The 26,438-nt window shown below is 22.5% G+C and overlaps 3 protein-coding genes across 3 annotated transcripts; all 3 read right to left on the bottom strand.

The window, feature by feature from the left end:
• Window positions 1-166: 166 nt before the first annotated feature.
• PVVCY_0601580 (conserved Plasmodium protein, unknown function) lies at window positions 167-3,778 on the bottom strand (the record flags this gene model as incomplete). The annotated part of the gene is made up of 1 exon (XM_008627298.1): window positions 167-3,778. The coding sequence occupies one exon, from the start codon at window positions 3,776-3,778 to the stop codon at window positions 167-169; it is 3,612 nt and encodes a 1,203-aa protein (XP_008625520.1).
• A 1,046-nt stretch (window positions 3,779-4,824) lies between these two features.
• PVVCY_0601590 (thioredoxin-like protein) lies at window positions 4,825-6,850 on the bottom strand (the record flags this gene model as incomplete). Its single annotated transcript, XM_008627299.1, has 8 exons — window positions 4,825-4,863; window positions 4,975-5,121; window positions 5,257-5,320; window positions 5,426-5,520; window positions 5,614-5,674; window positions 5,760-5,857; window positions 5,963-6,082; window positions 6,182-6,850. 8 exons carry the CDS (start codon window positions 6,848-6,850, stop codon window positions 4,825-4,827), a joined length of 1,293 nt encoding a protein of 430 aa, XP_008625521.1.
• A 1,079-nt stretch (window positions 6,851-7,929) lies between these two features.
• On the bottom strand, window positions 7,930-25,543 carry PVVCY_0601600 (dynein heavy chain, putative; the record flags this gene model as incomplete). Its single annotated transcript, XM_037634125.1, has 11 exons — window positions 7,930-8,039; window positions 8,208-8,538; window positions 8,860-20,791; window positions 21,009-21,325; window positions 21,480-21,623; window positions 21,765-22,049; window positions 22,162-22,711; window positions 22,924-23,729; window positions 23,915-24,966; window positions 25,137-25,239; window positions 25,469-25,543. 11 exons carry the CDS (start codon window positions 25,541-25,543, stop codon window positions 7,930-7,932), a joined length of 15,705 nt encoding a protein of 5,234 aa, XP_037490272.1.
• Between the last annotated feature and the right edge of the window lie 895 nt (window positions 25,544-26,438).

The raw sequence follows: 26,438 nt of genomic DNA on the forward strand, positions 1-26,438 counted from the left end.
TTATACCTATAGATTAGACATATGTATATAGATACCCCGATTTGTATATAATAGGGCAAGCTTATATCAAGTATTTCTCATATGTGTGGGTATGCATTTTATTTCTTGACTGGTTATCTGCTTATTGTCATCCTGTTCCCTTTGGGTGGTCTCTCAAGTTTTTCATTCATTTTGAATATAGAAAATGATCGTGAAGGTATTTATTAATTTCATCATAGTTTGTTATGTTTATATCTATATACTGATTAAAAGGATTAAGATATCTTACTGTTTTATCACATGTATAATGTGTTTGATTTTTTGTGTCTTTCTGGTTTTTGTGTAAGCTTTTCAAATCATGGCGCTGTTTACATTCCTGATCACATGAAATGTTCATGTTGTTATTATTAAAAATAGTATTCTTGTTTTTTTCGATTTTTTTCAATTCGCAACCAACATTAGTGATTTTTAAATTTGGCATAACAGATATACTATTAACATTCTTTGGATAACTCAAATGGTGCATGAAATTATTTTTGACATTATTTATTTCATTTCCATTATGCATGATACTATAATCTGGATTGATTATACTACAATCGATATAATATTTATCAATCGGATATGTTTCATTAACCAGTTTATTATTATATGTATTGTTACCCTTGTTATATTCGTCCTTTCTACTTCCTGAAAAATAATTATTATAATTTAATAAAAACTGTTTAAAATTGTTAATTTTTTCACTCTTCTTTCTAATAATATTTTTATCCATTTCATCATTTTCCTCCTTCAATTCACTTTTATCTCCCATGTCATTGTTCTTATGAACAGTTTCATGATTTTGCTTATAATCCTCTAAATTAGTCACATTTCCAATTATATTTATATCCTCTCTATTATTATTATCAGTAATTGTAATATTTTTCGTATCATTAATACTCCCATTCATGCATGCACTATTTCTACAAATATGATCATCCATGGTTCTCGATTTTTCAACACCGCAACTATCTTTTCTTACTTTACCATTTCCATCAACTTGATTACAATAGTATTTATATTTATTTTTAGAAATGTCTCTATGAGAAAAAGAAGATAAATTTTTTCCTCTGTTTATTTTTAATTTTTTATTTATTAACGACCTATTGCTTGGAATCAAATATTTTTTCCTTCCATTATATTTTTCATAAAATCCTCCATTTTGTTGTCCATCACGTGCATCTTCTGATTCCCACAAAAAACAATTTATTGTCCCGCTTAATATTCTATTTATTTTATAACAACAATCAAAAGGGAGATTGTAAACATTCTTCTTTTTCTTTTTTTCATTTTTGTCTTCATTTCTAACATCGCTATTTATAATCATATATTTCCATTTGTCATTTACCATTTGTGGGGCAGATGAAATATTACATACTTTTTTGTTGTTATCAGATGATTCTCTTTTTCCATTTAATGGAATGGCATCAGGATAATATGGAACAATAGTCTCATGTATTATATTATTATTGCTAATTTCATTTGGCCATTCGGAAAAATAATTTTCGCAAAAAGATTCTTTTAATTTATTGCACAATGACAAATAATTTTCATCTGAAAATTCAATATTTTCATTATCAATATATTTGTACTTTTCATCGTTTAGTATATTACTATAAAAGTAATGATAATATGGATAAATGCCCATAGGTATAGAAGTGAAATTATTCCGTTGCATTTCGTTAGCTATTTTTTCTTCATTTTTCAATAACTGTATAAATGTATGATTGCTTAAAATTGTATTTATTTTTTTATTTTTTGTTGGAACCTTATTTTTCTTGGGTATCAATTCTTTTTCTTCACTTTTGTGTAATGCCTCATTATCCTCTTCCTCTGTCTTTTTATTGGTCATATTCAAATCACTAGTATCAACATTTTTATCGGCATATTCCTTTACTATTTTAATATCTTCCATTGTTTTGGTCTCGTTTTCACAAATTTCATCATCACTTTTTTTTTCAAAAGTTTTATTATCATAATTCTCCCTTGACGTATTTACTGAAGATTCATCACTGACTTTTTCATAAGTAGTTAAAGTTCTGCATTCATCTATTTTGCTTTTTAAATTTATCCATCTATGCAAAGATATTTTTTTCTTTTTATGCCATTTAAAACGCTTGGATTTTAATTTATTGATGCATCTTACTTCGTTTTTCATTTTATTATATATATTTTTCATATTACGCCTCATTTTTCGAAGTTCATAAGATTCCTTAGATTGATCATTTTCCTCTATTATTTTTTCTAAATATGTTACTCTATTTTTCATAAGAACAATTTCATCTAAATATTCTCCATTTTTTAATTCCAACTCATTTATATAAGATAATTTATTTTTTAATGTGCCAATTGTATCATTTAATTTCATATTTTCATGATTTTTTTGCACTAATTGACTTTTTAATTCACGAATTTCTTCATATTGAATATCTCCAAAATCGAGAGATTCTTTTATTTTTTGTCTCAACAATTTATTTTTTCCATCTAATGCGTTCATATAATATTCATATCGATCAATTAATTTGGGAACATAATCATGCAATAAACTATTTATTATTTTCATAATATTATCTATAGACCCACTATTATTATTTTTACTTTTTGGTTTTCCAACTGTCCCTTCTAAAGAGTCCATCATCTTTTTATAATACTCAATATTTTTTTTATTGTCATTTAAAAATTTGAATTGACGAAGACTTTTAGAACTATTGAATAAATTAGTATCATTTGACTTTCTTTTTGTTAAATCTTTAGAACTTTTAGTGCTTGTATCATTATTCATATACATACAACCAATGTCATATGTTGATGAGCTACTTTTTTTTTGTAATCTATTAGACACACTATTTTGGAAAGAATAAACTTTATTTAATCGTTTATTTAAAGAATCCATACTATAATATTTTGAAATTTTCTCACTATGTACTAATAGAGGACTTTTGCTATGTTGTTTTGAATTTTTCAACAACAATTGATCTTCGGGTTTTCCTTCAATTTTGTTTTCATTTTTTTTGGGCGAGCTTTTATTTTTACTCTTCTTAAAAGTATTCTTTCTTAAAAAAGTATCACTTTTTATATTTAAATCGTCGGAATTTAGTGTATGGATTGTTTTTACTTTTATTTTTTTCGGTACTGGTGTTGCATTAGCTGATAAATTTTTCTTTGCTGTCTTTTCTTTATTTTTTTTAGATGATTTACTATTCTTTGACCCTTTTTCCAATTTTTTGTATAAATTTAATAAATTCAAATCATATTCCATAATTTCATTTTTTACATATTCGAGCTTTCTATCTTTTGGTTGTTCTTTTAAAAGTCCTTCTTCATTATATTCCATTCTTTCATTATCAAACAATTTATAATTTATATCAAAGTTTTGATTGTTATCCTCTTTTTCTTCGTAGGAAGATTTATTCTTAAAATTTGTACGACTTTTACCTAAATGACCCAGTTTATTTCGAAAACTATCTTGAGAATCAATCTTTTTAATTTCACTACTATTTGTGGTAGCATATTTTTTATATATATTGGGTGCAGGCTCGTCAAAACCATTGAAGCTATTGATCTCCATAGAACCCCCTTTACGCTTCTTCTGAAAACTTATTTTATCATCTAAGAACTTTCCTGTGTCATTTGTACACTCATCATCTGTTTCGTCCAAGCTATTTAATGTTAGTAATTTTTTATTTTTCTCCCTACATTTTTTAACGAAGAATTTAACATTTTTAACTAGGATATTTAACTTATTTGATTTTTTCATTTTTATATTATATCACTATTATATATTAGCATGTAATGTATTTCTTCTTTGTCTACTTTTAACAATTATATTGTCATATAATAAGCATATTTCAATGAATATTTTTTCAAATATAAAAAATAATACTTTTATTTTTAAAAAGTAAAAAGAAGAACGCAAAAATTATCACATAAATATTAATAATTAGCAGTGTAAATAATGTTTTTTATTTATAATTTAATTAAACAAGTTGTACATGTCTAATGGTGTCTAGGTATAAAATGTAGGAAGCATTCAAATGTGCAACACATGGTCACAATAACAATGTGTTTATATTTATGCATATGCATATATTGTGAAAATTGTAAAGACGAAAAACTAAAACAAAAAAACTAAAATAAAAATTGTACAAAATAAATGAATAGAAAAATATAATTATAAATATATTCAAAAAATACATAATGCAAAAAATAGTATATATTTTTTCATCCTCAATTATGCATATATATTGTTCCAATTAATATATAAGCAAATCATTTAAACGGATGAAAATAAATAAAAATAAATAAAACTTAAAAATTAATCATAAAAATAAAATCCTAATATGTTAAAAATATATACATATATATGTTTTGTGTGTGGGTGCTTGTGTAAAATTGTTAATCTATAACAACGTACAAAATGTTCAAGTGTCCACTTAAAGTCTATTATAAATTTACATTCTATATTCAATGTTAATTTTTTCCTTTTATTTCATAATATTTCAAATACTTAAAAATATAATAAAAAATAACACATTTTCTTTTTGTTTTTAATAAATATTCTGAACAGTCATCATTTTTATATTAAATAACTATTTATTTTTTTAACACTTTTTGAATAGGTGCTAAAAAAACAAAAAAAAGTGGTATATTTTTTTGTCTACTAAATTCAGCAATTGTAATATTATTTTCTTATATAAATAAATTCAGTTCCACACAATATTTTTATAAGCAATTTTTATTATATTTTTTTTTGTATATATAATTTCTTAAAAAAATCTGAACGGCAATAATATTTAGCTTAAATTATTTTTTTTCTTCGTCTATTAATTCGTTAGCCATCATCTAAAAAAAAAAAAAAAATAGCCATTAAGAATATCCAGTAAAAGCATATAAAAATATACAATTTCTTTTAACTGCATACGGATAATGTATAAATGCATTTTTTGAAGTTACCAAAGCTGCTACGTAACAACCCTTTTCGGCTTCTTTTATTTTTTCATTTGTAAAATTTAAACTATCCTCAATTAAGTCATTTCTTTGCGAATCCTCTTCTATAAGAGCAGTTAGCACTTCATTGTAAATAGTTTCGTCGTCGGTACTCTTAAATAAAAAAAGTAAGTAACAAATATGTTAATGCATAAATATATAAGCACCTTATATAATTATATGCAATAAATAACAATTATTTAATACAAATCATGATATGCACAAGACAGATATATTGTTCAGTATTACATTTGGTAGATCCTTTATATGTCTTTTTATAAGAGTGTTTTCTATAACCTTTGACTCTGTCGTCCTAATAAAAATATAAATATATTCGTATGTTTTACAATATAACATATAGGCATTTATCCAAATAAATTGTAACTATATTCGTATTCCGATTTTAATAAAAATATACCACATTGTTAGCAATCCAAATTGGTGCATTCGTGCATGTATTGATTCGACCTTGTCTATAATTTCCTCTTTAATGTTACTGGGTAATTTAACTATCTACAATAAGGAATATTAATTTTTATAAATAAATATAGAAGCTTTACGAATGTGTGCAATAAAACAAAGATACTCGTTCAAAAAATAGTATACCTTATCTATTTTTTCGATAATTTCATTTGGTTTATATTCATCGAGCTTCGTTCCTTTACCTCTGAAAAGTTAACCAAAAAAGAAACATATATATATCCATTCATGACCATTCCACATGCACATATCATAAATCTGCATAGGCATACTTGGTATAAAACAAAAAGGTTGGTGTTCCCCTAGAAATTATCATATTTGGCGCATAATCATTTTTCTCAATATTATACTTCTTTATTTTCAATTCAATCTAAATAATAAAAACAAAGACAAATATATTATATGTGTGTAAAAATTTATTGAAATAGTGACAATATACATAGTTATGGGTATATCTTTTTAAAAATTGAATTACGTTATTCTCTTTGAATAGTTTGTATAAGCTGTTTATAAAAGGCTTGTATAAAAAGCATAAGAAGCATGTATTTTCAAACAAAACTAAAAGGATGTCATTTTTCTTGGAATCTTCAATAACCTAGAAAACAAAAAGAATTTCAAAAGTGTATGCACAATATATATGTGCATTGAAACTATAAAAATAATATAATTCGAGCTACATATTTTTATAAATTACCTCCTTTTCAAATGTGTCATGCGTTACGTACGTTGGGAATGTCCCATTATTTCCTTCATTTAATTTTTCAGCGTTTTCACTAATAGGTACAAAAAATTGTTCAAATATTTCTTTTATGGAACTAGTATCTACTAACTCTTCTTTTGTTATATTTCTTCGTCTCCTTCCTTTATAAATATAGCAAGCAAAATCTCTGCTTTCCTCATGAAATGTATAAAGATAGTTTAAATTTTTAATGTTGAGTTTTTCAATTTCATGTTTTAAAAACTGAACTTTTTTTTTTTCGTCACTCAATTTGTTTTTATCTATAACAAATAGTACGATATTATCTACCCTATCAAAAACATCATCAGATATTTCGGTCATTTCATTTAGAAAATTTGATATTTTTTTTTTTTCATCCCATTTGAAAGCGCCATAACCTAATATGCTACTAATAAGTATACTTAACATATATATTCTTTTTTTCCGATTTGAATTTATTTTATTGTCCACATTTGCCGTGTTTGTAATGTTCCTTTGTATAATGTTCTTAAAGTTAGCTTTTGCATTTATACTCTTATTAACACAATTTCCGACTCTATAAGGATAATTAAAATGAACAAACATGCGTTTATTACTTGGTAGTATTGCTTTTCTACTGTTGATCCTTAGTAGTATGTTATTCATTTCTATATTTCGTATCAATTTCTTTTTTTATGTTTTTTTGCGTTATCTATATATTTCTGTATATATGAATATACATAAAGCATTTATTAGTCGAAAAGTTAATGCTAAAAAATAGGTATATGCTTTTGTTTCAGCTCTTAAAATATAAAACTTCCTACAATGAGATATCAACACTTAAATTGTGCCTTATATATATCATAAAAAAAATGATTTGTTCTTTTTTTCTATATTCATTTTCTTTCTGTTAAGCTGTTCATTTTGTTGTTTTACAATATTATATTTATATATATAATGTATATAAATAAAAAGTATAAATGTTTATATAATATAGTACATAAATATTTTAAATGTATTACGCAAAATCTACCAAATATGTGAGCATATCAAATGAAAAGTGTGCTGTGCTATTTTTTCAATCATATTTGTCGTTTATTATTAATAACCAAAAAAATGTTCATATTTTTTTTATTTAACAAAAATTTACATTTATATGTTGTAAATATATTTTTTTTATAATACAAAATTTAAATTCCTTTTTCTAATTATAGATCATACTTATTTATGTATACTGACTCATTTTAATTTTAAATGATATGTATAAATTGTTCATACTAGCTTTACGGAAATCCTACAATGTATGCTTGATAAAAAAGGAAAATTCTTAATATAATTATTACATGAATGAAAAAAAAAATCGTAAATTAATGAGATATCCCTTAAAAATTAAATATTTAAAGTTTTATAGTTTATAAATAATTTTTTTATATTAATGGGGAATATATTTTTGTGTAGTCTTACAATTTCGCTAGTTTCATATATATTACATTTTTTATGCATAAGTCATTCACAATATATATACTAAGGAATGTATTGAACTTTCATCCGTGTACGTGTGGATTTATGTTTCAAATAATGCATCTTATGTAAACAAAAATGTGGAAAATAACATACTATAACACAATAAAAATTATGTTTCTTAAAAAACGTTCATAAACAAAAAATCGGTGTGCACATCCAATATATTCAATTATCGATTTTGTATACATTTTTTTATATGTAAATAATTCTTAGGTATGTTTCTACTTTAGTATTAGGACACCAGATACATTTCTTTCTATCCATTTTTCTTTTTTCTCTTTCGAATTGAGCGTTAGGTAAAATATTGGTTCATTATCATTCAAGCTATTATCTAAGAAAGGAAGAAATTATGGTATTATAACGATGTATATATCTATTTAAGTTGTTATATATATAGCTATACGAATCATAGTATATAGTGTGAGATTGTGCAAAGAACTAGGAATGGCCAGACACAAAGGTCTCATTATGTGGTGGAATATATCATGTATAAACGCACCTGTTTTATGTATATGCTTATATATTGGGCATTTGAAAACTTGAAAATTCGATTTATTGTTTTTATCATTGATAGTAGGTATGTTTTTAGTGATAAAGTCGATTTTAATATAAGGGATAGGGCAATATAATTCTTTATTTGTTGATTCTTTTATTATTAAATTTGCAACATCAAAAACGGCTCCTTCAATAAATATCCCCCCAACAAAATAACTATCTTCTTTAATATCTTCTTCATTAAAATATGATGATAGTTCGTACTTTAATTTTATATTATTTGCATCGACTTTCATTTCTTTACTAAACTTTTCTCGAATGGCTAAAATTAAACTCTGTAAAAAACGTGGTAAACACATATATGCAACATGTTCATATGAAAATGTGTTGATATATAAACAATAATAATAGAATGGGCAAATATGCGTATAAATGTGGTCGAACAAACTTGATATATATAGCCATAAAAAGAGCTACTGAGTTAGATAACTTATTGCCGTATTTTTTCTAATGAGCTATTACAAATTGGAAATAAACTATCACGGAACATATATGCAACGGTTGGTTAGTATGAATCATTTTAATAATTTTACCTTCGGAGAAATGAAGGACGCCAAATTAAAAACTTTGTTGGACAAATTGCTTATGTACTTGACGATGTAAGAAAATTTTAACTTAATTAATTTAGCAAAATGAAATATTTGTAGTTTTGAATAGAACGAATTCGTTATCCATTTTTTGGGTATAGATAAATTCATTAGAGAATTATAGGTATTATATATTTTTTCAAAATTTCCTTTTCCTTTTATAAAATTTATTATGTTAGTTAAATCGTTATAAATAATTCTCAATAAATTATTATATTTATCGGCTTCAATTTTCAAGAATGTTACAATAGAACAATTTAAGTTGTTTAAAAATATATCTTTTAACATATTAGAATCTATAAAAGGTGGTAGAATGCTTTTTAATATGTCTATTATATATAATATATGAACATCCTTCTTATCTTTTAATACATCACATTCTAAACGCTCTAAGTTTTTTAAAATTTTTAAATTATAATTTTTTAAATATAACACATTAAGTGATGGGTGTAAATTAAATATTGAAAAGTCTGTAATAAAAGGTAATGATTTTATATATCGTAAAAATATATTTTTATTTGAGCTGTGTGGACAATAATAAGAATTATTAAATTTGTATTCACTATTTGAATATATAACTTTATCATTAATATATTTTTTTAATATAATATTAAAACATTTTTGATCATTGCGATCTATTATTATACCGCCATATATAATATTACCAATTAAATATCTTAATAAATTTATATCAATATTTTTATTATTAAAAAATTTACATATATTTTTTTTAGACAATTTTAATTCGATATCTGTAAATTCGTATACGTTGTTGAACCCTTTATTTTTAAATTTATTCCTTTCTTGTATTAAAGAATGAAAAAAGCATAAAATAAAATTTAGTTTATTTATTAATATTTTCTCGTTTTCATTCCTTTTTGTTTTCTTCGATTTTTTTTCAAATGGAAAATTATCACAATCATCATTCTGATCCTTACTGTTCAAGTTAAATAGTTCACTCATTTCGTCAACATTCTCAAGATTCTTATCATCATCTACATAATCATTATATCCACTACAATCTAAATCTTCTTCTCCTTCATCTAATTCTCCTGGCTGATTTTCCCCATCATCATCTAGTTCATCCTCATCAATGCTGGAATAAACATTAATAAGAGAAGACTTTAAATTATAAGCATTTTCGAATGTAATTTTTACACATAATTTTAATAAATAATGAGGAAATGATGTAACAGAGCTTGTACTTATCCATATTCTAAATTCTGGATTAGAATATTGTATATTGCAAATTTCTATATATTTTTCAATTTCTAAAATAAGATGAATATTTAAATGAGCATTTTCAATTAACACCCATAACCCATTTTTAATAGCATCGTTTAATATTTTGAGCAAATAATTTTTATCATGTTTATTGTATATTATTAAATTATTTTTTCCTGTAATTTTTTCACTTAATGTCATAATTTCATTTGCTGTATTTAAACGGTGTTCAGAAAGAATTAGAATTAATTTATTTTTTGATGAATGCTCATAACATTTATATAAGTCTTTTGCATAATTTTGTGATGATATATTTAAATGTCGATCTACATAATTATTCATATTTAATTTTAATATGTCAAAATGAAATATTTTATAAATTATTAATTTTTCAAAGTCACCCAATAAATTTTTTATATCTTTATGTTGTAATATTGTATGATCTGTTTTTATATTTCTAAATATATATTCATATTCATTCAATACTTTTTTAAAAAATATATAATATTTTTCTTTCTTTATCAATTTTTTTACGCTGATATATTCTTTCATATTTAACCAAGACAAGTTTTTTGTTTCAAATTCGAAAACATACTTCGAATCATTATCTACTTGAATAACCTCATCATTTTTACTTTCCTCAAATGTTTCTATAATTACATTATCTTCAAGAGAATTCATAAAATTGTCATTCTTATTATTTTGTTGTAGTATCATGTATTGGGTATGTGTATCAGCATATTGTCCATTGGATGCTTGTCTAGGAATATCCGTGAACTTGTATCCTTTTTCACTACAAACACTTTCCTTATCACTACTTTCCTCGAGAGTGTGCAAAGATATATTATCTTGATTCATATTATTATCTTCATCATCGCTTGTTAATTGCATATCTTCGTCAGAACTTGTGCCTTTTTCATTTTCTAAATTGAATCTTCCATCATCTTTTGTTTTGATATCAATGCTAGTATCCCAATTAGGAAAGGGGTTATATGATTCTCCAAATTTCTCAACATCACCAGCTTGCCTATCACTAGTCAAGAAATTCCTGGTCGATGCCTCTGTTATGATACTTTCCCTCCTTTGCTTGTGGTATTGTTTATTTTGAACCATTTTGACCACCTCATTTTTCACATTGAAAGATTGTGGATAGTCATCATATATAAGAAAGTAATAATCATCGTATTCAATTTCCTTTTTATATATATTTATCATACAAACAAGATAGAAAAAGAAAATATATTGATGCTTTTCGGAAAGAGTTCGTGAAATTTCATAGTGTATTTTTTTTGTAAAAATATTGAGTATGTCTTTTTTTCTTTTATCTAATAATTTATTTTCCTCTGATTTATCTATGCTAATATTTAATAGATTGACAAATGATAAAATTGAAGAATTATAGAAAGGATTAAAAGCGATTAATTTATTCATAGAATGATAAATGATAGATATATGTTCTGACATACTAATATAATTTTTTCTAATTTTCATAATTTCTTTTTTATTAATTTTAAATTCTTTAATTTTTTTTTTATTTTCATGAAATAAATTATTTGCATTTTCAAACGTTTTAACAATATCATCGTCACTTAATATATCTTCTTTGTAATTTAAAATATATAAAATTTCATTTTCTTTACTTATAATTTGATTATTTAAATCATGGATATGATGAATAAGCATAGTTCTCTTGTCATTAGAACTTTTTGACAATTTTTCTATTAAAGTTTCTAAGAAATATTCTTCTAATATTTTTAAATTAATATTAAAATTTACTACGTTTAAAAGATTTTGTGTGTTGTCATCAAAATGTGGATTACCATATACGATAAAATAAATATTAAATGAATTATTAATAGTGATTATTTTGTTATTAAAATTGACACAATTATTTTTCATATTGTTAGATTTTTCATTATCCTTTTTTATTGGTACTTTACTATCAATACTACAACTTTCGTCATCTTTGTTTTCAATAACAACAGAATTATTCAATGACGTCGACAAGATATTAACTTGATTTTCGCAATTAAGGTAATTATCTTCTTTTTTATCATTTTTTTTATTTCTAACATTTTGCAAATTAATCAAACTTTTATTTATTTTATAATTAAACAATGGAGAAAATAATATACTTGCACTGTCGTCGTAATGTGTAAACAAAACGATAATACCCAATCGCATACATCTTTCGACTTTGTCAATAAAGTTAGAACTGTTGTTTCTTAGTATTTCTACATCTTTTTTTTTATCATATAAATTTTTAAGAAAATTTGTAACAATAAAATGTGGATCTATTAATAAATTATACTTTATACTATTATTCATTATTACAATGTTTTCAAAATAAAATTTACTTTTTGTTAAACCATATGCTACCCATCTTTCTAAATTTATTTTTGATTCTAAAAAATTATAAATAGATATATTTTTTGTATATTGAATATTAAACTGTGTTAATATTTTTAAAATTTTTAATTTAATAATAATTCTATATTCATAGGAAAAATAGGATATATAATTCATAAGTGATGCTATAATTATAGAATCTCCAATAAGTAATTCTCGCTTTTTTTTAAAATGTTCTTTTTTTTTAATCCATTTAATCTCTTGTTCTAATAAACAGGTTAGAATAATTTTAGATCTTTTAATTTTTTCTTTTATATTTTCTATTTTTTCAATTAATTCGTTTTGTTTAACAATTATTTCTTCCTTTTCTGTCTCAATTCTTTTTATATTCTCATTTACTGTGTTTAAATCGTTTCTACATATTTCTAAGTATTCTAGTTCTTTATTTATTTCATTCTCTAGCATAATAACTTCTTCTTTTTTTGGTTTCAATTCTTTATTTATTACGAAATAATTATAAATTGCCAAAATCCATTGACACATTGTTTCACAAGCTTTTGAAGCTTTTCTTACAAATTTTGGATTGAAGTTTTTATTTTTGATTAATGGTTCAATCTTTATTATCATTTCTTCTTCAATTGCATTTTTATCATATTTTTTTAAATTTTCTAGAAATGCCTTTGAATCTCTGAATATTGTTTTTTGAGCTAGGACCCAATAATTTAGTGTTTTGGATCTAATTAATTTTCCTTGTAAATATTTTTCGTCTTCTTTTAAAAATGTTAATATGCATTGTATCACCATGACAACAATTGATGGTGGATTTATAAAAGCTTTTAATTCTCTTAAATGCTCAACTTTTAATTTATTTAAATTATCTAATGAATCACTTAACAATGTAAAACTTTTAGATATCTCTGCATTTACTTCATTTTTTAAATGTGTAATACTTCTTATTTTGGCTTTCATTTCATTTTCTTTCTTTTTAATTTCAGCTTGTTTTATATATGCATCTTTTTTATCTCTTTCAATTTCGTTTGCTTTTTTTTTCAATTCTATATTTGTATTGTTTAAGACAGGTTGCATATTTAATAAATAGTTTTTCATAATTTTTATGTCTTGTTCACATTTTCTTAATTTGTTTAATGCTTTACCATATAAATCAATATTTTTCTCAAATTCGATTTTTTTTAAATTATAAAAATAGTCAAAGTAATGTAATAAATGAATATATTTGTTATAATTTATACAAATATGTATTTGTTTTTCTTTTTTATATTTCTTTGATAATAATACAATTTCTTTATGGATTCTAAGAAATATTTTATTTTCCACAATATTGTCTATCCATTTAGATTCTCCTTCGTTGCTTATAATTTCCATTTCTGATTCGTGTAATAATGTATGTTTCTCATTCATTTCGATATTATTTACATTTAAAATTGTGTAAGGATTTGTTCCTTCATCAAATTTGTTATCGTTTCCAATGCATTTATTATCATCACCTATTACATTGTTGCAAAGTTTTATATTTCCATTCTTATCTTTATCAGAAGTATTTGTATCATTGATAATATTTGTGTCGCATTCTTCTTGTAATTTATTTTCTTCTTCTACTGGTTTTACTTTATTTATTTGCCCTACTTCAAGTGTTGAATCTACTATTGTATTGTGGTTTATTATGCATTTTCTTTCGTTTTTTACATCTATTGTTTGTTCTGGTGTCACATTTTCATCTCCCATTTGTTCTTTTGTAGTTTTTATTGTGGGTTCGGCAGATGAATGCTCATTCAGTATTTTTTTTGTGTCACATTCTAGAATATTTTTGAAAAAATTCTTTGCAATTATGTGTAAACCTTGTTTATTATCTTCTTCAAAATATATGATATGCGAGTTTTTTAAAATATATGGATATTTCAGTATATAGTCGACTGTTCTTAATGATATATTTAAACTCACATGAAATTTCTTTCTTATCGTTTTTTTATATATATTATAAATATTTGTTATGTTTCTGACTAGATGCTCTTCTTCACATTTACTTTTACATTCATTATAAATTTTTTTTAAGTTTTCTTCATTATATAATATATAGCTATCATTATAATTATAAATATTATTTAAATTTTCTAAAATAAAATCGAAATTATTATTTTCGTCATTTATATAATAGACATACTGTTTTTCGTATATACCACAGTCAAATAAGCATCTTTTAATTTCTTCTTTGAAAACCTTTTTTTTACTATTTTTATTTAATTCAGATATAACTAGTGTTTTGTTAATTATGAATGCACATATTTTATTTACGCTTTTTTTAATAGTGTCATTTATACCAATAGACAAGATATGCGAATTTTCAATCATAAATGTTTTTGTAATTTTACATATATATATTAATATATTATCAAACAAAATTAAATTAATCTTTTCTTTATTATTATACTCAGAAATATACGAATTTATACAACTATATAAATCGTTTATATCATATACTTGTTCATATATATTTTGATATAAATTTAAAAAGTTGCAAAATGCTATATTATTATACTGACTATATATTTTATCAAATTCATTGGGAAAATATTCTTTAAATTTGTTTTTAATTATTTCTGCACATTCCTTTTTATTACTTTTTGATTTAAAGCTTTCTACATATAAGGATTTATTTTCATTTATAAAATAAAGTAGTATTTGTTCTTTTCTAGTATTTATGTTTTTTGATAAATAGAAAATATATTTAAATACTTTTTTAATATTATTAATATCAAAGAAATTTAAAAATACCTCTGCTTTTCTACCAGAGTAACAATCAAAATTATTGTTATATTTCATTTCTTTGAGAGACTTATAAATATCTATTTGCATGTCTACTATATTTTTTACTAGACTTTTTATATTTATATCATACACATTAAATAAATAATTCAAATAAGTAAAAAATATATTATGAATTTCTTTATAATTATAATTATTATAATAAATAATATTAAAATTGTTATATAATCTGCTAGTTTTGTTATTAGCGTGTGAATTGTTCATAGTTGCTAAACAAGTTAAATCATCAACATATTTTAAATTTAAGTGTTCATCTATAAAAAAATTATAATTAAATAGCATTCTTAAAAACTCGTGTGATGATAAATAATGACTTCTTTTAACAGATCCAACTTCTGTTTCAATATTTATATCATCTATATAGAAAGTACATATTTTATTATTTGGTGTTCCATAAAAATTATTTCGTATCTTAATTAACTTTGATTCAATATAATTTCGAACATGTTTACTTGTAGTACTATTTGAAAAATAAAAATCAACTGTGAAGAATTTATCGTTTCCTATAATCCTATTTAAATAGCAATCAACAGTTAACGATTTTCCTATATTGCTGCATCCTGATATTATAATATTTTTTTTATTTTTTATAAACACATCTATATTATACAACATAGATATTTGTTTTTTTTGTTTTACCATCATATCATTATTGTTCATATATTCATCAATGCATGTAAATTTATTTTCCTTATTAGTTAAATGGCTTAAAACATTTTTTTGATAATTAAAATAAAAATCGAATAAGTTTATGTCTAATTTTGGTTCTTTTCTAGTATTATAACTCTTTTTGTCATACATTTTTTTAATTTCATGATTTATATCATTTTCTTTGTTTTTTCTAGAAGGTAAGAGGCATCTATCTTCTAAAAATATATTTTCTTGCATCTCTATTTGCTCATTTTTGCTTTCTTCCACTGAAGTGACAGTATTATTAGTTTGATATGTTGTTTCAATTGGTATAGTCTCTTCTGTAATTTCTATTACTTCTGCATCTTTTGATATTTGGTGAGTTTGAGTCAAATTATAAATGTCATTATAATAATTAACACTGTATATAATATCGTCTACATTTTCTGGGTCATACTTGTTTTCTAATTTTTTAGAGTTTCTACTTTTTTTCCTTTTTAAATATCGATCATCATTACTCGAATTAGAATCTGAACTATAATTTCCATATGATTTTTGGAGAACTGTATTATTAATTTCATTATCAACGTTTATATCATAATTTTTATATAAATTTTTACATTTTTTATAAACCTTTAAATAATAATCATATATGCTATTTATGTTCTCATAATAACTATCAATATTTTTATTATCTTCGTTATATATATCAATGTCAACATCTGAATCTGTATCATAATCATTCTCAATAACATTTATATCGTTAATTGAATCTGTTTCTTTTATGTAATTTTTTTTATCATGTTCCCCATCCAATGTGTCATTTATCTGATCATCTATTATATTTGTTTTCAAATAGTTACTTATATTTTCACTCTCCATTTTTTTACTATGAATAACATTATTACTTGTAGTATTATTAGACTCTGTATTAGAAATATTCATAGTAAGATTCATTTCTTGGGGTGTATCTTGATTAATTTCTGTTTTTCCATCGATAACCTCACTATAATTATTATCCCCTTCTGCTACGGTAGCGTCCTTTGTATTTTCTTTGTTTAAGGACTCATATGGCTTTATATTTATATCATCTAATAATTTGGCATTATATGAAAAAGATAACGATCCGAGAGAAGATAAAGAATTGTTATTTTTTCTTTTTTTTATGCTTGTCTTATGTATGTCTCTGATATTTATTATTCTTCCATCTAATTTCTCAAAACTTAGTTTTAAATTATATTTTAAAATATTTTTACATAAAAAATTGTTAAAAATCTTTCTTCCTCTTTTATATGTATTTGAACCAACACTCCATATTAAAGCATAAATAAATATCGATGTAATATATTTTTGAAAGCTCTCTTTTTTATCAGAATCATTAATTTCAAAAGAGCAATATGAAAATAAACTATCAATACATTTAATAAATGATATACAATAATAGTATTCATTAAATGCATAAACAAATAAGTTATTAATACAAATAAATAATAAGGATTTGTGAAAAAGACACATAAATAAATTTAATAAAATATGTTTATGTATAGGATCAAAATTATTCGGTAATGTATTTATATATGAGCATATGTATGATGCAATACTTAAATCACAATTATTTAATATTATTAATCCACATCGACTAATTGTTGCCATAGTAACATCTTTTAAATCTGACGTTTCCATTATGAAACGCGTATGATTATGTATAGGTATAATATCACATTTAGATAAACATAAAATTTTTGATTCATCTAAAACAGAATTTAAATTTTCTATCCATAATGAATGTAAATAACAATCAAAATATATTATATTCAAATAATCATCACTATTATATGTCGAATTTATTTCTAATATTTTTTTAGTTAATATACCATGGACCCACTTATTAGATACTTCTTCATAAAAACCTAATAAATATTTTTCTTTTATCACATTTGCATTGATAATATAATCATTCATTTTTCTTTTTATTATTTCTCTATCATTAATTGTATTTATTGTTTTATTTAAAATTTTATAAGATGTTGTTTTAGATAATGGATAAGACAAAAATAACACACCTGTATGAAATTTTATCATATTATATAATTGAATTAATTTACCTACATATCTATCGGTACCAACATAATTTAATTCTAACATTTTTTTTTTTAATGTTTTTTTTAAATAATCTTCAACCATTTCTTTTTTCCATAAAAATGATTTATTATGTTTACTATTTATTCCTTTTATTGATTCCCTTATATTGCAATTTAATAATTTATTAGTGCTTATATTTTTTTTTGCATCTTGATTTTGTTCCTTATCCTTATTATTTACATTATTGTTATTACTATTTTCATCCTTATGCACAAGTGCATCACATTGGTCATTTGGCAACCCTTCTTTTTTTGCATTAAGTGCATTATCGTGATTAAATTTATTCGTAGAATCATTTTTTTCGTTTGAATTACATATTTCGTAGGACCCATTATTTTCTACTTTATCTGCACAAGCGTCTTTTGAATCTTCTTTTGTCAATTCTTCTATCTCTTCAATTTCTTGTAATCCTCTAACCCTTTTTATATCAGAATTAAATGGTTCTTTTTCATCATTCATGTTACAATAAAAATCTTTTAAATACATTAATATACTGTTATCATTATTTCTACTATCTGATATAATATATCTCAGATCTATCATATTTTCTGTCTTTTCAGAATGATTCAAAGATTGATTATATGTATATAATTCGTAAAAAATATTTTTTAATATATTAAGAAACAAATATATATCATTCTTTACTATAGATGGCATAATACATTCAATAATAGCAATAAATAAATATTTATATTCATAAAAAATATTTTTATTAGTATTATTATTCTCTTTGTCTTTTATTATTTTCCCCATAACATACGTTATTTTTTTTACTGTCCTTAAATCATACTTGTAATGTTTTTGACGACTTAAATTGTGTTCACATAATTCAAATAATAAAATAATTTTTTTTGATAGTATTTTACTATATTGATACCCCTTTGAATATAACATAACTTCTACAATAGTAAAAAAATCAGGTTTTATAAAATTAAAAAACCTAAAAAGTGCTTTAATATTATTTGGTAAAACACTTCGTCCTTTATAAAAAGGATTTATTATAATAAATATGTTAAATTCTTCGTTAACTTTTATATATTTTCCTTCGAAAAAAAGTATATTTTTCTTTGAAGTTATCAAATTATGTTCATCTTTTTTTTTCAATTTGTTAATATTATTTATACTTCCCCAAGATGTCTTATCCGCAATGTTATTTTCGTTTTCCCCTTTAGCATATGAACTATCATCTTTAGAAAAACTAACTTCATTATTTTCGGTACTTTTATCTGATTTAACGGATAATATATTCACTTGTTCTTTTTTCTTTTTATTTTTTTGGCCTTCGATATTACTCATAAGGAATTTCTTCGATTTCGCATTAAATAAGTTACTCAGTTGTTGAGCTAATACACTTAATGCTTCAATAGATATTCTATTAAATTCATCGAAACAGAAAAATATTCCATTGGTTGCAATACCAAAAAATAAATTTTTTAAAAAATCAAAATTTATATTACTACTGCAATTATAGACAAAATTAAACTTTCCGATAAATTTAGAAAAATATTTGGTTGTCTCTGTTTTCCCAGTACCTGCTAACCCAACTGAGCATACTCCTAATTTTGAACTATACGAATGTAATATAGAAATAAAATACTTATTTATTAAATTTGTTAAAATGATCTTGTTATCATTATGTATATATTCATAACCATATATATGTGATTCATTCAAATATTTTATATATAAATTTCTGTTATAATAGAAATATTTTAATTGTATTAGCCAATTAAAATTATTAACATCATTTACTCTTTTTTTAATTAATTTTTCAACTATATCCCTATTATGAACTAAAGATATGATTAATGTGTGTAATAATACACTCTTTTTTTTATCTACTTTATTTATTATATTTATGTATTCATATAACTCCTCATTTAAAATATTTTTATATTTATTTAAATTATTATATTTTAAAAATAGTTCAACTAAATTAGACCAAAACAAATTCTTTATTATCAACACAAATTGGCTATTTTTAGTTAGTGAAAATTTAATTTTTTTATTAAAGTTTCCATATGATTCTATATCTAAATCGGTATCTTCAAGACCTATTTCATTTTGTACCGTATCCATATTTCTTACATTGTTAATAATATTTCCATCTGTAACATTATTTTGGTTGTATTCCTTATTTTGTCTTACATCACAACTATTATCATATATTAAACTATTATGTGAAGAAAATGAACTAATAGATGATGCAGTTGATTCATTGGATAGACATTTTCTGTAGTTTGTTGCATCATTACTTTTTAGAAAATCCTCTTCTTTTATATTTATTAAGTTTTTATATTCTAAAATATTATCATATATTTGTTTTTTAACACTAAAAAACATTTCTTTTTCTACTTCAACTAAAATTTCGGTTATCTCTTTTTTTTCAATTGGTATTTCATTACATAATAATAATTCTTCTCCTCTTTGAGACTGAAAACCAACAATACTTCCATTTACTAATACAAGTTTATATACACTGGTAAATATTTTAAATAAATAAGTATTTATTTGACCATTTATATTTGATGATATTAAATTTATTAAATCGTCGGTACTTAGGAAATAAAATCTATTAAATATTTCTCTTTTCAAATCAAGATATTCATTTATACTTTTTAATAAAAAATTTAAATTGCTATATAACTCTGTAAGTTTTTCTTTTGTATCTTTTCTCGAGCAAAATGTTTCGAGCTTTTTATCTTCCTCAATTATTTTGTATATGTTTTGGAAATTGTTATATATAAGTTTATATCTGAAAATTAAAAAAAAGGGAAAAATGTTTAGAAGTTTTAGTGTAATGTTTCATCGTTGTTGATGTTTAAAGTATTATTAGCATTAATGTCTTTTTCGCTATATTTTATACTCTACCATGTTGTATGCATATAATACTTCTAATATTTTGAACTGTTCTATATACAGTAATGCATATATAATTTTAAGATATAAATAAAAATTAGTAGTGTACATACTTTTTTGACTCATTTGTCAATTGTTTTGATATGTCAGTTAATACAAATATTCTGCTTAAATATAAAAACAAATTTTGGCTTTTCTTTAAAATATTTATAATTGTATTAGCATTTATCATCATATTTTGATTATTAATTATATCTATGTGATATATTTCATAGATGTTTATTATTAATAAATTTTGATTTAATACGATATTTTCTTCAATTCTTGTTAATATTTCATTTATGTTTGATATGATAGATATTTTGTTATTTTCTTCTTGTTTCATTTGGAATTCTATTTTGTTAAAGTTGTTTTTTATTTTCACCAAGAACTACAAAAAAGAAAGGGAAAAAACATTCAAAAATATATATGTACATGTATATGTGAAGAGCGATATAAGTAGACAGCCATTTTATTAAAACGAAGAAGAAAAAAATATATTTTTTAATATGTTTAAACAGGTTTCTCATGTTTTTTTTTCTTACCTTTTCAATTGCATTTTCTTTATTTGCCTTTTCACATATATTAATAATACTTGTTATCTTACTATTTATGTTTAACTTCAGTAACTCGTTGAATGTTATATTGTTGAAATCGACTGTGTTTTTTTCGTCAATTATTTGTGCAATCTGCGAATAAACAAATTAATAAAATATATGCGCAAACGTATTATTAGTAATAATGACAAGAAAATGTATCATCATTTATATCTATAAAGTATATTCACAGAAACATGGTCAGATGGAAATTTCTGCAGTTTTATATTTCACCTGTTTTATGTGTCTTTCCTTTATACTTGGTTTTCTCAAAGAAATAAGCAAAGATACGTATGAATTAAAAAATGTCAACTTTTCATTCATTTTTTTAATCAAGCTATTTTTATTCTTATAATACTCATTAGCGTGCTTATTAATTGTATTCATGTTTTTTAAAATAAAATTAAAGTCTTCTTCTATTTTTTTATAATTTAAAGAATTTATTTTTTTATCAAATCTTTCATCCATAGTTTTTATGCTTTTGCATATTAACCAAAATGTTTGATATAGATTTAGTTCCTTAGAAATATGAAAAGGAAAAAATGTAAAAAATGAATATTATATTTACAAAATTTTCATATAATAATATATATTAACTTATTGTGAGCAACACATGCATTAATTTCCTTACGTTTTGAATTTTTAATAGTATCGTAAAATCAGATATTTCAATGTTAAAAAGTTTTTCTCGAAGATTAATTTCTTTTGATTCTTTTATTAAAACAGTTAGTTGATTTTGGACAGTTAAAATAAATTTGTTTATATTTAAGTAATTATTTTCATCGTTAAAACTTTTAATAGATTGAATATTTTCTTTCATATCAACAATATTACTCTGGAATCTTGATTCTTCATTTATGAGTTCTTCTAATAGAACATTTTTTTGCTTAACAATATTTTCATTAACTTCTTTTACAATTTTTTCTATTTTACTAGGTCTATTTATAATTTTCCAATAAGATAAATAATCTTCATTTGAAAATTTATAATTTAACTTATTTAAATAGTTAAACAACACGTTAATTTCTTTTATATCGTTAGATACAAAATCACGACTTTTTTTCATCCCTTTTATATATTCTTCCTTTTCATATACTTCTTGTATATTATTTGTTTTTTTTTTTAAGCGTACAATTATTGAATTATAAAACATTAAATTAGAAGTGTATTTTTCCTTATATCTGGAAAAAATAAAGAGAAAAAAGGAGAATGTTTTAATTTTATTTGAAATTTAATATGCATAAATATAAGCACAGGCTCTAAGAATATTGCAACTGTGAATAGTAGTATGTATATGTGCATTTTTGCTATAATTTTTATTATATATGTGTTAATATATAAAATAATAACTTAACATATTTTTAGACAAAACAAAAAAGTTGTGTAAGCATACCTTTGAACAATGATACTAGTTAAGGCTTTAATATAATTATTAATTTCATTAATAATAAAAAGCTTAATAGCTTTTGATTTTACCAAAAATACACCTAAATTTATATTATCTTCTATTGTATCATTTATTTTTTGTATTTTTTCTAAATTTTTATAAATTATGTTTTGTATATGTTCAACACTTGTGTTTATGTCTATATTTTTAATAGCTTCATTAACATTAAAATTTAAAATATCTGAATGTTTGTTAATTTTTGATAAATAATTATTTACCATTGTTTTAGATTCTTCGAATATATTTTTTAACTCATTTAATTTTTCATTTATAAAAACATCATTTTCTTTCATAGATTTATAAAAAATAAATTTGTCATTTTTAAATATTTGTGGTATCACTAACTTTTCTATTTTTTCGATTTGTTGATATTTAATCAAAATTGAAATAATTAAATTTTCAATTTGTTCATAAAAATAAATTGGGTTATTATCTAATATAAATCGTGAATAATCAAATTTTTTTGTTATATTAATTACAAATATAGGTGTATAATTTTTATTCTTTCTACAACTTTGAATATTTTGTACAAAGTTGTCTACAAAACTTTCTATATTACTAATTAGCATTTCATTTATTTTTTTCTCGATCATAAGTTTTAAAATATTAAAAAAAATTCTTATTTTGGTATATTTAAATGTTTCGATAGATATATCCTTTAAACTATAATTTCCTTTTGTACAATTTTTTAAGTTTTCTTCAATTGTAAATTTTATGTCGTTCATCCATATACTGTTTACAGTTTCAAATGACTATAAAAAAAAGGTGAATCATGTACACAATGTCTAATGGAAATAATAATACATGTATAAATAATTTGGACGCAGATGTGCGCATATGAATGTATAGCAAATTTAATATAAGGAGCGAATTATTAGTATAACTCCAAATTGCATATGTCTACATGGATACATATTCTATTCCAGTTTTTTCCAACCTTTAAAACAGAGGTATTTTGCAACTGAAAAAATTCGTTTAATTCAAAGGAATTTTCTATAGCTGTATGAAATATAGATATTTTTATCAGTGAGCATTTATTTGATATTCCTAAAAAAGTTTTAATAACTTTTTCATTTTCGAATAATACACATTGTTTAATAATATTTTTTTTATTTTCAAAATCATAATTATAATATTTAATCTCCTTTGGGTTCCTTTCTATTTTTCTATAATAATTATTGAACTTGTTATTTGATATGCTTCTACCTAGCCATACACTACAAAAACTGTTTAGCTCCTTGGCCACAATATCAACATTTTTAGAGTTTTTTATATTTATATCATTTTTTATAATATCTTCGGCTTCATTCATAATACAATTAAGGTTTAGAAATGTATTATCAATTTCTAAATAATGTCTTCTTCTTTTTAAGCTATTTGATTTATTCTTAATAGCATTAAATAATTTTTCTGCATACAAAATTGGATTTTCGCTAGTAAAAAAAAACTGGATTCTATCAATTTCAAAAAATTCACTTGATGATTTTTTTTTTACTTTAAATAATTTAGTATCATAATTATAATTATATATGTATATATCATCAAATGTACTTTCAAAAATAGGGCTATTTCTTGAGACAACCCCTTTTGCTTTAAATGGGACAATATATTCGTCTTTCCCCTTTCCCCCTTCAGAGCTTATATCTTTTAATTTATGTTTCTCTATTTCTTGGTTTCTTTCTAATTCATTTATATAGCTTTCTTCTTTAAGCTCCTTTATTATCTCTTCAATCGTAAAAATATCAAAAGAACTATCGTTGTAGTTTATTATATCTTCCCATTTTAAATTTATTTCTTCAGAATCGAGTAACTTCTTTTTCTCATTTAATACATCGTGAATATTAATACTTTTATATTTATTTTTTATTTTTTCTATTGTTATAAATCTTGGTTCATTTTCTTTTTTATTCTTGTAAGTAACAAATAATTTGCACCTTTTTTCTTTTGAAGAAAACTCTCTACTATAGATTTCTTCGTCTTTAAATATGTCTATATAAAATTGTTTGAGAAAAAAATAAAAATGTAAAAAGATGTCTCAATTATTATATTGGGGTGTGTAAATCAAACATTGTCCTTTATGCTTATCACACTTTGCTCTTCATTTTAACTTTCTCTCTATATATATGTAGACTTATTCATTTATCATGTTGGTTATTTACCCTTTTGGTCATCTTCATTGTATGAAAAATTATCTGCAGACAGATAATTATTTTCTTGGTATCCTTTTCGTGGTGCTTCCCTTATGTTTTCTCTTATTAAGTTCTACAATTGAATGTTACAAATTGAAATTAGTTAGTGTTAAAATGTGATGAGAATGTAAAAATTGAGCAAAAGGTAGATGCTTAATAGGTGTACATATTTATGTGAATTTTTTATGAATGCATAAATTATATTGCATATAAGACTCTTTACATTTTTCTATAATAATATTTTTTTTTGAGTTTATGATTTGAACTATTAAAAAAATGCATACTTATGTTCTTTTGTTTACTTTTAAATTATCTGAATGACAAAAAATGGTAGACAGGAAAACATTTTTCTTAATATAATTGTTGTTTGTGCTCATTTTAATTACATTTCTCTATATTTAATCACATTTAAAAAGTTTATATAAAAAATATAAAGTAATATTACATTGCGATGTATTAATTTATTTTCTTATATATACAATTAGGGTTATTTTTAACAATAATTTTATTGGGGGAAAATACGCAGATTCTATTTTATAAGCATTTTATTTTTATTTTCGCGCATTTACTATGTTTTTAAAAATTATTATATATTAATAATATATAAGACAAAAATATTTCATGCCCATTTTTATTTTCCGCGTCATCGTGAAATGCTTTGAAAAAATATATATACTATTTAAAAAAGAAAGATAGAAAATTTTAAAAATACCGCTATTGCTTATTATGCTTAACATAAAAAAATATAAAAACTGTTTTAAAATTAATTCTATCAATTTTAGCCAAATTCATAAAAAAAATATATAAGTATATATGTGTCTATCTATAATAAAAATGATACTTTATTTTTTTCTTCTATTTTTTTGTACAGAAGAAAATTTTATTTGTAAAAAATATTTTTGGGGGAATTTATGACGATTTTGTTTTAATGATTTATTTAACTATAAACAAAAGTTGTGTATTATATATTATAAACAAAAAAAAGAAAGAAATAATACATATAAAATTGAGAATATTTAAATTAAAAGCACATTAAAGTAAATATATATATACATATTTACAAAAAAAAATAACCTCAAAGAATTTTAAAATATATTTAATATGCACATTGCGTAGGTTAGGATACACAAAAAATGAATGAAACATATTATAATAGGGCTAGTGTCGATAATTGATAGAACACTAAGTTCAAAGAAAGGACTTGAATAGTATATTATAAAAGACACTCAAATATATAAAACATTGTTTGAATTATAACATGATAAGTAGGTA

The sequence above is a fragment of the Plasmodium vinckei genome, assembly GCF_900681995.1.
Source record: "Plasmodium vinckei vinckei genome assembly, chromosome: PVVCY_06".
Classification (NCBI taxonomy): Eukaryota; Apicomplexa; class Aconoidasida; order Haemosporida; family Plasmodiidae; genus Plasmodium; species Plasmodium vinckei.